At 36.7% G+C, this 12,874-nt stretch overlaps 1 protein-coding gene across 9 annotated transcripts in view; it reads left to right on the plus strand.

The window, feature by feature from the left end:
- Window positions 1-12,874, plus strand: part of pcbp4 (poly(rC) binding protein 4) — an 80,028-nt gene that overhangs the window by 32,028 nt on the left and 35,126 nt on the right. For 2 of the 9 annotated variants that reach the window (XM_079594115.1, XM_079594119.1), the window contains exon 1: window positions 5,827-5,963. The exons of the other annotated variants lie outside the window; for them this stretch is intronic. In XM_079594115.1, the coding sequence (XP_079450241.1) occupies window positions 5,949-5,963 (15 nt within the window). In that variant the 5' untranslated portion in view covers window positions 5,827-5,948. Of the gene's footprint in view, window positions 1-5,826; window positions 5,964-12,874 lie in introns of those variants that run through there. 9 annotated transcript variants of the gene reach the window in all.

Consider the following 12,874-nt stretch of genomic DNA (forward strand, 5'->3'; position numbering starts at 1 on the left):
GGCAAGGATATCACAAGCCACCCCTTGAAAAAAAGACTTGCCTGAGTCATGATGGCAACTGAAGGCGTCAGTTGCAAGTAAATTCAAACGGAAGATGCACTGCAGTGCTGGTATATTATGTATTTGGGTCAGTTTGTGTCAGGAAGGCTGGGGTTGGCTCATCAAGAGTGAAGTTTCCCATAATCTCTGTGTATGGCAAGCAACAAGATAGGAGTTCTCAAGTCTGCTTTCAGAAACCGTCTGGAATAAAGTGCCGGATTCATTTGACAATTTCTCTTTGGAAGTCTTCCACAGTAGCAATCACAAGTTTATGCAGTATGGCTGTGGTCAAGAGGAAGCACTTACGGATGTCCGACTAATGGCAGATTACCCACCCCTTGTGATCTCAGTGTAGTTTCACTGGAAGCAAATGGGAACTCTGAAAATCCAATAACTCCTTTACGTTGCTTCTCTGGTCCTTTCTTTCCAATCTCCGTTGTATTTACACCGCCATCCTTTGGTATGCGAGTAATCCTGTGCCACTTCAGAACCGGGGTCAGAGATAGAAAATAAGAAAAGAAGGTGGTGTAATTTTCCTCTGCCAATATTCTCGGCCGATGACCTTCACCCAGACTTAAGTGGCGGCAGAGAAACCGAGGGGTAAGAAATGAAAGCTAAGAAAAGAGAAGTGGAAATGGAGTTTCCTGCCGGGTACGCCAAGCCCATCGGCAGAGCCTCAGGAAGGATAAATAACTCTGCTGCCTTCGCGGAGCATCTAATTAAATCAAAATAGGGCAGTTTCAGTTTATTGCCCACACTCATTAAGTATCTACCCAGTCCTTGTACTTCAAGCTTTGCTTGGAGTCTGAGATCACTGAACAAATTTAATTCGGCACCGCCACTCAGCTAGAGCCTTTTGCACAAAATGAGAAAAAATTATGAGTAGAATTGCATTGGGTTTAAGCATTAGGGAAATCGCTGATACCTTCATATGCCAGGCACAGCGGTTGGATTAGTGGTCATGTGTTTGACTTTGTTAACTACTTCTATTATGTGCAAAATTACAATTTTACTTCAGGGTTTAAGTGCTTCATTTGCAATAAGAGAGTATGCTGCCCTCAACAATTTCACAACCAGCCAATTTGGAGTTATTCACAGTTACTTTTAGTTTAACAAGAAATAGACCATCTTAATAATCAGATTTCTATAGATGCATGCTTATTTCGTTCTGTAATTTTAATGACCAAACAACGTGTGCTAGATTAGAAAGGCCATGACGGCACACTCCACGTGGGCTACTCTCAAACACATTATAATCCACCATCTGACTGATTGAATCATGATTTGAGCCTGATCCGTGCTAAACCTGTAATTCCACAGCCAGGAAACTGAGAGGTAATTTAGGTGGCGGCACTATCGATTAAGTCTTTTTGAACCCTGGCCCTTTCTGAACCTTCTTTTTTAGGAGGTAGCCTGACACGATACAACCACAAAGGATGAAATCTAAGGACAATAAACATCTCATTAGCATATACTTTTAGTCTAAGTAGCTGTAGATTGTATGTGGTAAAAATCTGTTTATTTTTTAGGTCATGAATAGAAAATGCCTATAAATGCAAAAAGAGAATGTAATTTCAATGCCAGAACTTGGCAAGAAAAAGTATTCCTGACTTTTTCTCTTACAAGTGGTTCTGACACAAGAAACCTATCAGAGGCAAAAATATTACCCAGAAAATTCAAATAGGATGAGAACCAGACAAACACAAGCAATAAGCAAAAACAGCAACCTTGTTGTTAGCATTGACTTGATACAACCTTGTATTCAAAAAGCAATGAAAAGCAAAGAAAGCAGTAATAAACAAAACATCAACCCTGTTGATAGCATTAGCATTTAAGCTAAGTAGCTAAAGCTTTAGATTTTATATTGCAAACATTTGTGATTGTCATTTCCACCAAAACATTTTTGAAGAGAAAGTCCAACATGACACACTATACACTATGAACTTAATCTACGCATCCTTGAAGTATTTGAATTGGGACAAACACCATGTAATTATGCTGGCGGCGCTTATCACACAGGCTTTCTGATTGGCTAATTTTCTTTTTTTACAAGAGACTCTCACAGAAGAAGCCCATTAGAGGTTAAATCTAATGTGAAACTATTTAAACAGGATGACAATCTGACACACAATCAATAAGCAACGAATATGTCATTAGCATCTAAGCTAACTCATTTGCTAGCAACTTTAGATTGTGCGGTAAAGGTTTGTGTCTTGTACAGCTTATGCAGTCCATGATTAGGCTACATTTGTGCTGGTAAAATGTCCTTAAATGCAATAAGAGACTGTAAAGGAAGTAGAGGTCATTTTGGCGCAGACGATCAATAGTATCAGATCCACATTAGAAAACAGTCCTTGTAAAACTGCACGGGTTTAATTTAGAATGATATGACATTGTCCCTATGAGCTTGTCCTTTAATGCATGTGCTGTAGCTGAAGTACGTTGATCATGGCTTTGCAGTGCTGAGATTCAAATGTTTGGTGTCCATAATTTGAATTTTACCCCGCATTTTGTTTCTCTTTGTCCTTGTGCAAACAGCAATTCAGATTATATGCTCTTGTTCACTGATCTGAGGTCAGGAGTATGTTTGCTACTCCTCCTCTACCACATGCGTTTGTTTTTCTTCTTTTGAGGATGCTGATTCCAGATCAGCACTATGTGGAAAACTCAGCGGCTGTGATCTCATGAGTCATGTCACCTTTGGCACAGATTTACTCACTGTATTTTATTGCTGTATGTTTTTGGGATTGTTTAGATGGCGACACACATCTATATCTGTATGGAAATAATAATAATAATAATATAACAGTAATTTTATTTAATAACAACGAATAATAACAATATTGATATATTAAATACAATACAAATATATAAATATTATATATATGTGTGTGTGTGTGTGTATTAAATATAATACTCATTATTAATAATTATGTTTATAGATCTCTCTCGTTATATATATATATATAAATATTATAAATATAAATATTTTATACATATATATATATATATATATATATATATATATATATATATTAGTGTAGTATAATTTTTAATGGACATTTGTATTAATGTTGTTGTTATTATTTTATCAGCATAATATTATTATTAGAAATAGGGGTAGTATTATTAACAGTAGCAGTAATACTACTACTACTAATAATAATATAACAGTCCTTTAATTTAATAACAATAAAAAATAATAATATTGATATGAATATTTTATTAAATATAGTTATTATTATTCATTATTAATATTCATTATTAATATTTGTTTATATATATATATATATATATATATTATATTTTTAATAAATGGATTATATATATATATATATATATACATATATATACACATTTATATATATAATCCATTTATTATATTATTCATATATATTTATCCATATATATATATATATATATATATATATATATATATATATATATATATATATATATATATATGGATAAATATATATGAATAATATAATAAATGGATTATATATATAAATGTGTGTATATATATATATATATATATATATATATATATATATATATATATATATATATATATATATATATATATATATATATATATTCCGCATTATTAATGTACATTTTATTAAAGTTATTATTAAGAATTATTATTAATATGGATGTTTTATGGTGTTTTATCTTTTTGGGATAGTATGGAAATAAGATGCTCGAAAATATTTTAAAGTATCATGAAGTCATGTCCATGATGACTTCGTTCATTTTTTTGTAACTATTCCTTTTGCATTTTTTTTTCAATTGAATGTGAAATTTTCCGTTGGTTTGTGTCTATTCACAGTTGTATTCTGTGCACTTGTGCACATTTGCCCCTTGTGGCGTGGAGGTGCCGTCAGCAGCATGCAGGATTCCTCCTCCGGTCCCGGTCCCTTCGCCGAGTTGTTTTCAGACCTGTCACATAAATCTCAGGCGGCCGGAGCCCCTCGGCGGCCAAGGTCACCGACGCCGTTTAGCTGTCAGTCATCCGGCAGAGCGGCTTTCACAGAAGAAAAAAAAAGCAACATTACCCCGAGCTGCACACTCAGCTCTCTGCCGAGAACAAGAGAGAGGGACATGAAGACACGGAGCGAGAGAGTAAATAATATCACAGCGACAAAAGTACTGTCACTTCACTTTGCGTTTAAAATCAAATCTCCACCGCGCAGTAATTATGCTAAGTCTTTGACAGTAAAATCGCTCTCGGCTTCCTGATAACGTGGTGTTATCTTTACCCCAGGGGCTTGCAAATGCATTTATTGACCTTTAAGTTGTTGTAGAGCACGAGCTGTCAGCGAAGGAAATTGATTCAGAAAAGAGAGCAATCAGAAAATCACGACAAAATCATCCTTAACTCGCAGTCCGCGCCGTCAATTATTGCAACGAAACGTAATAATGCGCGATTGTGACGCAACTGTCACAAAAGAAATCAGCCCAAATCGAGTCGGGCTGCTTTGTGCTTAAGCACGTGCACTTCTTTCGAGAGCTCTTCAACGCCCCTGCTATCCCACTCAGCATAATTATAGTGATCATGAGCGCGGGATGAGTGATGGAAGGAGAGGGGGGGCGAGACGTGAGGATGGATGGAGTGGGTGGAGGGAGGAAAGGCGAAACTGCATGATCTTGTTTTGTCTTTGTGTTCTGTCAAAGCTGAGACGTGTTACCCTACACTCCGGCGAGTTATCGAGTGTGAATACTCCTCTCTGCAAGATATATGCGGAGAACAACAAATGTTAGGTGTGATTTTTCTTTTTAATAACTTGTTTTTTTTTTTTGGCGAATCCATTTAGCTTACATTGGCAATCAGTTCCAAACTACCATTGATTGGATCTCGTTTGTGTGTAAACAGCAAACAAAAAAAACAAAAAAATTGATTAGGTATTTGGCATTCACATTCACATTCACATTCATAATTGTCTGATTTTTGGTTATATATTTGTCAGATTTGGGATAATTCGGATATGTGATGGATAAATCTAATAAATAAACATGCATTAAATAAACAACTACATAGAATCAGTGAGGGTAGTTTTTATGTGTTTATTTAGATATATTTTTATTTAATACATAAGTGTGTGTTTATGTAATTTTCATGTATTTATTTATTTGTATTAAGTAATGCCCACTTGTTTTTTTTCTATATTTTTTTTCTCCCACTGATTGGATGATGCTCCATGTGCGTACATGGCAAAGCACATTTGAGATTAGATATTTAGCATTCACATTCATTATTGGGACACTTGTGCAATATGTATGTTTGACTTGTTTGATTTTTCTTTTTAGTTCAGGATATTTACAGATCAGAGTAGTATACAAGGATTACATTAAAACCATATTAAATAAACATGTATTAAATAAATATGCATAAAAATTGCAGGGCAGTTTATATATATATATATATATATATATATATATATATATATATATATTTTTTTTAATATACATATACATATACATATATATATATATATATATATATATATATATGTATATGTATATGTATATTAAAAAAAAAAAATATATATATATATATATATATATATATAAATGCCCTGCAATTTTTATGCATATTTATTATATATGTCACGGTTTGGGTTTTGTTTCTTGTTCCTGGTTATTGTCTTGTCATGTGATTCCGTTTGTCATGTGATCCTGCCATGTGTCTTGTCATTGGTTAATCGTCTGATTATTGTTCACAGGTGTCCCTTGTCTTGTCGTTAGTCTTGTGTATTTAAGCCCTCATGTTTGCCCTGTGTCTTTGTCTAGTATTGAATGTTTCCTGTTGTTATTCTAGTGTCCAGCCTTTGTTTTATGTTAAACATACTTTTATAATTAAAGTTGCATGTGGGTTCGCTTCATCTTGCCTCCGGTGAAATCTATTCATGACAGAACGTGTGGTAATATTTTTTTTATTTTTTTTCCACTTTTTTCCCCACTTATTTCCACTTGTTTTTTATTCTATGCATTCATTATTACATGATCTCCAAACAAATTTTCGAATCAATATTCCTATTGTAAGGATCTGTTTCTGAAAACTGATTAATGAGTTAATTTATGACAATCAGTACACTGCTAATTGGAGCAAAAAATATCTGCAATATAAAAATCATATCATATAGAGTTATTTTCTTATATATAATACACCATCTACATGCATTTTAATGCTTCAGACTCAAATGAAATTGAGTTTCGCAATGGGTTCATATGGGGATTTATTTTTTTATTTTTTTGCAAATTTAAATATAACCACAAATGCTTTTTTTTCCAGCAGAGAAAATATTATTTACCCAAGGCCTGCTGGCTCATTGTTGTCCTGCTTTAGAGATTAGACCCACTGCTTTCCATATCGTCAATGCGATTCACCCAACAATAACATTAACTCAGCCCTTGTGTGATGTTAATAAAGCGTCTAGTCCAAGGACAGCACAGCGTTTAAAGAGACAGAGGCTTGTATGATTTTTGGTGGAGTGATGGCGATATTGCCGAACAACCCTTGGGACAGGCCGTGAATCAGTCGTCCGTGGGTCACTGGGAAAGAGGAAGGGAATTGGGGGTCGACAGGGATCCAAAGAATGGTTTTAACCCCATCTTACAAGTATTCGAAATCAGTTCCATAATTCATGTACACTGAGAGACGAAGTGTCATTGGCTGTAATAGAAATTATATTGTGTGCTGATGGATGTCCGAGAAAGTCCTTCGAATTTGAGACAGTAATTACCGATGTTACCGATATTTAAAAAATGCCAAATATTGGCCGATATATCGGTCTTGGCGATATATTGGTCGACCACTACTTTTAAACCATGCTGCTTTCTGTTGGTCATCATCACTGCAAATTTGCTTAACCAACTTGAACCCGTTGCATAAACTTTTTCCCTCACAAATTACAGACTGCGTGGATTCCTATTAAAATGACTGGATTTCACCTATTAAAATTCGTTAAACAACATTAAAGGGTAACTAAACACTAAACCAACTTTTTTTAGTTAATGATCTGTAAGAATGGAGCTTCATAAATGCTGTTCATTGATTCGAGTACTTTTTTTAAACATTTTAGTATAAAGTGTTTTAATTTTCAAATATATGGTGTAAAAACGTCTGAGTGCTGCCCTCTTCAGGTTAAACAGAATCTCCTGAAGTAGGGGTACTCTCTGACGTAGGGTACTCTGTGACGCTACTCTGCCACGCCCCTGGCAGCCCCTGCGCTAAAAGAGCGCATCTGCTTCCGTCAACACCACTGTAGCGAGTCAGGAGTTGGAAATTGGAATTACGAGTATTGAAAACGATCAGGATAGCGTATTTCAGCATCTAGTTAGCATAGCATTTATATAGTTATTTAGATTGTTTCGTGTAGCCTAGGTAGTTATTTAGCATAGTTGTTAGTGTTGTTAGAAGCATAGTTTAGTTTGTAGCATAGTATTGCATCAGTTAGTATAGTGTAGATTTTTAGCATCAGCTTTATCTGTGTTTAGTACAGTGGTTAGGATGGTACGTAGGTGTAGCGTTGCCGGTTGCAACAGCACTGCTGGACTAGACTTGGAAATTAGGCGCCAGTGTTTACATGCACTTGTGTGCCAAACGCTGCCCTTCCTGCACGGACTCCTCAACCACCGGCGCGTTTTGCTGGATATTTCTTTTCACATAGCGGCAAAATATGCTTAACGTAGGTCAATAGTAATAATAATCCACTCAGATACTGGACCCATTCTCTCTTGCGCGGCTGCTTCGCTAGCATCGTCGGATGCCGATCGCGATGCGGGAGTTAATGCGATGCGACACCGCAGTTTGAGCTCGCGGCTCGAATTGATATGGTTTTAGCTCTGTGTCCACAGACAATTCCTCCACTTCAGGGGAAGGTGGGGGAGAAAAGTCCTCGACTTTAAATGACCGCTCTGTTGCAAAGCTACTTGCGTCACTCTCCATCTTAGCGAGTCTGACAGCAGCTGTCAATCACTGCGTCACTGCGGGTCTGTCAATCACCCGCTCAGCCCCGCCCTCGGTTCGTCCGTTGGGCTCTGCCCACTTTTCCAGCATTTTTCAAATATTGCCAGTGGGTGGAGTCAGGCTCTGACCAGGGGTTTAGTTACCCTTTAAAGGTGGCTGCCTTTTGGTCGCAAACTCGACAAATCTGAGCGTAGTTTGAGAAACTCTAGACGAGATTACTGAGACCTTTTCCACAGGATATTTAAGCAAAAGTCTTAGTTTGCTTTCCTTTAAAGCTACAGTATGTAACTTTTTCCGCCGCTAGGGGTCGCTAACCTCTTAAAATAACAAAGGCGTAGGTTTATGACGCAGTGACGAGCTGAATGATGGGACTGTCAAGTTGATGGATCTAATAATGTTAATGGATGAGTGAAAACATTCATATTTTTTAACATTACAGTGGTATGAAGGAGGTCGCGGTTGCTAGTAATAGACAGATATCACACGCGAGTCCCGCGGATATAAAGGAAAAAGGATATTTAATTCTACCGAACTACCCGCAAGTGCTGAATTACTACTCACACAGGTCAGTTTATGTGATGAATTAAACTTGTGAGGTAACGCAGCGCTGTTTCACTCGGTCTAACGTTACACTATCATACTAAACAGCATTTTGAGTGTGTTGAAAGTTATAATGTTATTCTATGTATTAGTTTGTTTGCTATATGAAACTAGCAGCTTACTAGTAAGCTAGATCAACATTAGAATAACATACAGATCATATTATAACATTGATTTGTTGTATGTACATTTGCTCACCTGTCTAATAAAGTATGTGTAAGAGCGGTGTCGCCAGGGTCCGAAATTAACTTTTTGGCTCACCTGCCACAGGGACTGGTAGATGAAAATATCCACCAGCCAAGCATATTTTTTACCGGCCAAAATAATAAACAGCCTTTTTGTGTCACATATACATAAATTTCAGTACATTTAATTGAGATAAGGTATTATGTTGAATACAAACATAAAAAATTGTCCAGAGCAAAATTTGAAATGTAAGCTATAATAATTTTTTTTTTTACACACACGCACACGCACACACTCTCAATCTCTCTCTCTCTTTCTCTCTCTCTCTCTCTCTCTCGTTTTTATGATGAAAGGAATGGCTTCTGTTCATTTGCACACACATTTCTGTCATTTTCTATCTGAAGCTATTGCCTGCAACATTGAAAACTCCGGTCTCTTGTGTTTAGCGCGAAAGCTCACAGACAGTCGTGCCGTGTACCAGCTGCTTTGACGCGATTATCAGTTTAGCTGACTCGTAACGTGTGCAATATCTCACGACCTCCCGAGTGTCCGAACATTTTATTTTATTATTTACTTGCTAAACGGAAAATCTACCAGCATTTGGCGGGTGTTAATTTCGGATGCTGAAGACAGCCTTAGGAGACGGTGGAGCCTACTTTCGCCTGTCTCCACTGAGAGAGAGAGAGGGAGAGAGCGCGTGCGCGACCGGGGCTCTCTCTCTCTCTGCTCGTTCTTCAGTTAACATGCGCCCTGTCACACGCGCAGCAGTTCGTCTACATTCGGCTACTCACCGATCAGATAAGACTATGGCGGGACAAACATTTTATTAAAAACATTTTATTAAATTATTATTTTGAACATTCACCCGCCAGTGTGGCGGATAGCCTTTTGAGATTTACTCGCCAAATGGAAAATCTACCCGCATTTGGCGCTTGGCGGGTGTTAATTTCGGACCCTGGGTGTCGCTGTCAAGTCGTGACTCGTGAAGCTCTGTCAAGTCCAAGTTAGTCGCGGATGTGGAGCTCCATGGCGATATTGAGCCTCATTTTAGTTCTCCTTTTTTGTCCAAAAGTCTGCTTGCCATGGTCCATAATGTTTGAGTGAAATAAGAACAGCGTGCCGCTAAACATTACGCACTACGCAGTTGTCCACGTCTGTCGCCATGGTTACGCCATGGCTATGGCAGTACGAGCGGAAACCGAGGATAGCGCGGATATTGCGTCATTGACAGGCAAAACATTTTTCCTGTTTAAAATTGGAATTTCTCTGAAATAAAAAATCTTTGGAGACTTTTGGGATATTGTAAGTCAACTGCAGGAAATATATCACACTGTGCAAGTGATTTTTGGATATTTTATTACAAAATTCTTACATATTGTACCTTTAATCTCATTAATGTAGGAGATGCAGTTGAGATATCAAAGAAATTTTATTCAGGAAAGAGAACTACAATGGCTCATTTAAACAAAGCATGTAAAACAAAACTGCACAAATGCCTCATATTTAATAAAGTTTCAAATCATGGTTATTTTCCTGTTTATTATTGTGAAGCTGCTTTGAAACTATCTGTATTGTAATAAGCGTTATATAAATAAAGGTGACTTGACAATGCAGAATGAAATGATTCCCAAGTATTCATCAAGGTCCTGGAGTCTAGGGCTCCCCTTCCCTTCTCAGTTTGGTGGTTTCCGGTAACAGCTCTTGTATTCATGGAATGCGCCATTATGAATGTTGGCGGGGGTGAAGCGGGGGAGCTGCAGGACAAGCACGCAGTGAACCGACACATTAGCGTGTACGGCCTTGACTGGCAGGGTGTGTATTTGAGCTGCGTGTCAAACATGGAAAGAAGAGAGAGAGAGCGAAAGAGAAAACCAGACCAATGCAAATATCAGCGCTCTGCCGTGACCTAGAACGCGTCCCTGCATACAGATGCTTTGAATGAATCCTGAGTTTGTGTTCATATCCAAACCCTTCCCAGTGTGAGGGCAGGTGCTTCTTAATGTCAGCGCAAGAGCATGTATCGATCTCAAGCTGTGCTCTGAAATGCACTCAAATCTTGTGCGTTTGGGATACTAGCTCACGGCATGTGGTCAATGTTACATGTTAAATTTATACAAGGACACGTGAGGTGTTTTATTTATAAGGCTTAGACATGCTTACCATGATAATGTTTTCCTTGGGGTACCATGTAAATACCATGGACTTGCTTATAGTATTACATTCTGATATCATCACTGGTTGCATTTGCATGCACAAGGATATTCTGATATTAAATTAGAATTTGGTCATATTCCGATTATGTAAATGCTTTTACTTGATCACTATAACCAGATTAAGCCAATATTACGGTTTGTAGAATCTGAGTAACACATGTATATTTTTTGTTTTAATCTGAATTTGGCAATATTCGGATTATGTAAGCATCATATAAATGCATTAACTTGTTCGCTAAACCAGTTTACGCCAATATTCCGGTTTCTAGAATCTGAATAACACGGGTGTATTTTTTGTTTTAATAAAAATGTTGGGCCATGCAAACACCTTATTCAGAAATGCTTATTAATATGTGCAAGTCCAAATTAGGATAAATCTGGGTGATTATAAAGAGCTAAAAACTTCAGATATTGGCGTGGCCACAGTAGTGAAATTGTGCCAAAATGTTGTGGACAAAAAATTATAATTTTATATTATCAATAGTGTAGCGATGAATGAAGCACCATTCACACAGAAGTCATTCTCATATCGTGTCGCTTTCTGTCGGTCAATTATGTGAAATCTTTCGCCCTCACGCGAATTTCCCGATTGCATGGATTTATTTAAATTAAAATGTCATAATTTCACCTGTGAAAAATATTGCACCTTTACAAACATTAAAACAAACTTGACTTGCATTTTGTAATTCATTGAACTTGTATGCATTATTATTAAGGACATAAATAAGAGTTGGTTATTATTATTATTATTCAAAAATACTTAAGCATGAGAAGTATATTCACAAAAGAATAGCAGTTTATTCACAGTCTAGTTTCTTATATAGAATAAATAATCCAGGAACTGTGAGGCATGCACTTATTTTCCAGAATAAAGGCTAATAGAACACAGACCTCCGCTGTAATAGACTGTGGCCAGTCTCGACAAAACATATTTTCACACACTACAGGGCGGCGAAGCGTCAATTAGCACTGCTAATTAATCGTCATTAAATGTGTGTGTGTATTACACATAAAGAGTAGAGAGATTTACAGGTGATTAGCATTAATTAGATGGGAGATTGTGTTCCAACAGAAATATTGCTACAGGTTCTTATATATACAGGTGTAAAGTCATAGAAAACCAAGTAAGATTGGCTTTTACACTTTTATGTAATTGATTATTGGCTGGCAGGGAGCCTTGACAGTCAGCACAGTTGTTTTAATACCTACCGACATAATTTAATTTGCAAATCTTTTGATGCAAATTGAAAAAAAAATACAATTGTTTATTACGATTGTAATTGTTTAGACATCCTTTTTGACTAATAAAATGGATTCAAACCATTAAGACAGAATCCAGAAAAGTTGAAATGGAAAGCATGGAATTTGGAAAAATTAAATAAACAGAATTTGGGGAAAAAAATAAAACAAATGTCATAGCAGTTATTTTAGTATGATTGATATACTATTATTTTATTTAGTTTTTTATTTTTATTTTTTTAGTACGTTTTTCATGTAATAAAAATGGCAAAAATACAAAAATTTTATTGTCTATATAGTTTTTACAAATTTTTATTTTAGTTTTAGTTATTTTAGTTAAACTAAATAAAAATGACAGAACCAACAGAAGATCCAGAAACGCATTCAACTTGGCGAAATCCCGGCGACCACAGGTGCAAACCAGTGGGCACGTTTTCTCTCCTGTTCATCTCGCTGTCTCTTCTCCTAATAGGTTGGTGGATCGCCTTGAGGGAAGAGAAGAAAACGAGACAGGCACAAGTAGCGATAGCTTTGCACTAATGACATGCATATGCCAGCACCACCCGTGGACATGAGTGTCCAAATAACACACTGCCAAACTCCTACACGACGGCCTCGTCGGTGC

The sequence above is a fragment of the Phoxinus phoxinus genome (assembly GCF_949152265.1).
Source record: "Phoxinus phoxinus genome assembly, chromosome: 20".
Classification (NCBI taxonomy): domain Eukaryota; kingdom Metazoa; phylum Chordata; class Actinopteri; order Cypriniformes; family Leuciscidae; genus Phoxinus; species Phoxinus phoxinus.